General features: G+C 58.7%; 2 protein-coding genes across 2 annotated transcripts in view; one reads left to right on the top strand and one right to left on the bottom strand.

Annotated features, from left to right (window-relative positions):
• The window catches only part of WBP1 (WW domain binding protein 1), a 2,666-nt gene extending 2,248 nt beyond the window's left edge, over positions 1-418 (top strand). The window contains 1 exon segment of the mRNA XM_010829720.1: positions 10-418. Coding sequence (XP_010828022.1) covers positions 10-215 — 206 coding nt within the window. The 3' untranslated portion in view covers positions 216-418.
• Positions 419-598: 180 nt separating this feature from the next.
• MOGS (mannosyl-oligosaccharide glucosidase) overlaps positions 599-1,693 on the bottom strand; it is a 4,582-nt gene continuing 3,487 nt past the window's right edge. The window contains exon 5 of the mRNA XM_010829718.1: positions 599-1,693. Within this exon, the coding sequence (XP_010828020.1) occupies positions 809-1,693 (885 nt within the window). The 3' untranslated portion in view covers positions 599-808.

Here is a 1,693-nt window from a genome sequence, read left to right as displayed (position 1 = left end):
CCCCCCCCCCCTGCCGCTATCGCCGCCTGACTGGTGACTCAGGTATTGAGCTCTGCCCTTGTCCTGACTCCAGCGAGGGTGAGCCAGTCAAGGAGGCTAGGGTTAGTGCCACCTCACAAGAGGTGGAGGACCAGTCCCCTTGTGCACGGCCCCTAAATCCTGCCCCCCAAGTCTCTCCTGTGGGGCTGGCTTCCAGTGAAGGGGACATCCCATGAGCAATTTTGGGAGGCGGGGGGTGGGTTACTTGCCCACCAGAAACAGCCCGGCTCCCACCTCCCTGGGTTCTTGGCTTCTCCCTGCCCTCCTAGAATCTGAAAAGGCTGGAGTCCTGAGAAGGGCAGTGTTTGGGGGACTGTGCAAGCTCTGTCCCCCAAGACATACACAGGAGCCTTTGATCTCATTAAAGAGATGTGAACCAGCTGCTTGTGGATTTGGGTGGACTAGTGCTCGACTGACTGCATTGCACTTGACCTGACTAGGTTTGGAAGGGACAGTCAGTGGCCACTTTTTCCACCTTCTCTGAAGGAGAGCAGGCAGCCCTAAGGCCTGGACTGAGTTAAGACCTCTTGGTGAGGGAAAGCTGGTAAAAGCAATAGAGTCTGGCATGGTTTTCCCATTTATTTAGAAAAATAAGACTCTGAACTCACATTCACCCCAGGGCTATGTGGGATGTCACTTAGGAGACACCTGAGATGAGTTGAGGAGGGTTTGAAGCACTGGTATCTAATAGCTAGGGGCAGAAGTGAGAGACCTGTCCCTCTAGTCCAGAGTGGAATAAGGGGGCTGGCTTCCCCTCCCACGCTCCCCTTCAGTAGTCTTCAGCCATGGCCAGTAGGACAAGGCTGGTCCAGCCCTGGAAAGGGCGGCAGCCCATGCCTCGCCCATCCTGGTCACTGTACTGCTCCCACAGGAAGCCTGTGGCCTGGTACTGCCGTCTCACATTGCCCACCAGATTGGCACGGAGCTCTCCGTGGAGCCTGGCAGCACGAGCCTGGTGGGGACCCTCCAGGTGCCCATAGTAGTGCAGAGCCCCCAGTGCCAGGTAGTTCACATTGAGCCACACAGCACCTCGCCAGTAGGGAGGATCATGCTCTGAATTGCGCTGGCTGTAAAAGGGGCTGGATGCTGCAAGAGAGCGCAAACCAAAGGGGCTCCAGAGTTGATGCCGATCAGCTAGAACATCCAGCATGGGTCCAAGGCGAGGTGAATTGGGGTCCAGCAGCCGCAGCAGAAAGGGGAAAAGACTGACGTAGCCCAAGGCATCCACATACTGTAAGTGAGGGTGGGGCCGGCCCACCACCCGCATCAGCCCCTGAGGGGGCCGAGGCTTCAGCTGCACTGCTTTTGTATGGTTCCCAAAGTCTGCAAAGACTCCTAGCTCTGGGGCCCAATGCAGCTCATCCAGGCTCTCCTCTGCTCCCAGGGAGGCAGCCAGTGGGCCCAGCTCTGCAGCTGCCTCAGCCTCTCCCAACTGCTCTGCTAGCCGCATCAGCACACGGGAACCTAGGGCCACCCAGCACCGCAGATCCAGGTGCCGCTCACTGGCTGAGGGGTGTGAAGCCCGGGGATAGTCATCCAGCCCCGAAGGCAGCGTCTTGGGGTTTAGTAGGGTTGGCAAGGCTGGGTCCCGGCCGCGCCAGCGGTAAGATAGTGGCACTGGCCCGGCCTGGCTGTGATGAAGCCAGGAGAACCA

This window comes from Bison bison, unplaced genomic scaffold, assembly GCF_000754665.1.
Source record: "Bison bison bison isolate TAMUID 2011002044 unplaced genomic scaffold, Bison_UMD1.0 scf7180017864508, whole genome shotgun sequence".
Classification (NCBI taxonomy): domain Eukaryota; kingdom Metazoa; phylum Chordata; class Mammalia; order Artiodactyla; family Bovidae; genus Bison; species Bison bison.
Note: the sequence above shows the minus strand (reverse complement) of the source record. Positions and strands in the feature narration are given on the sequence as shown.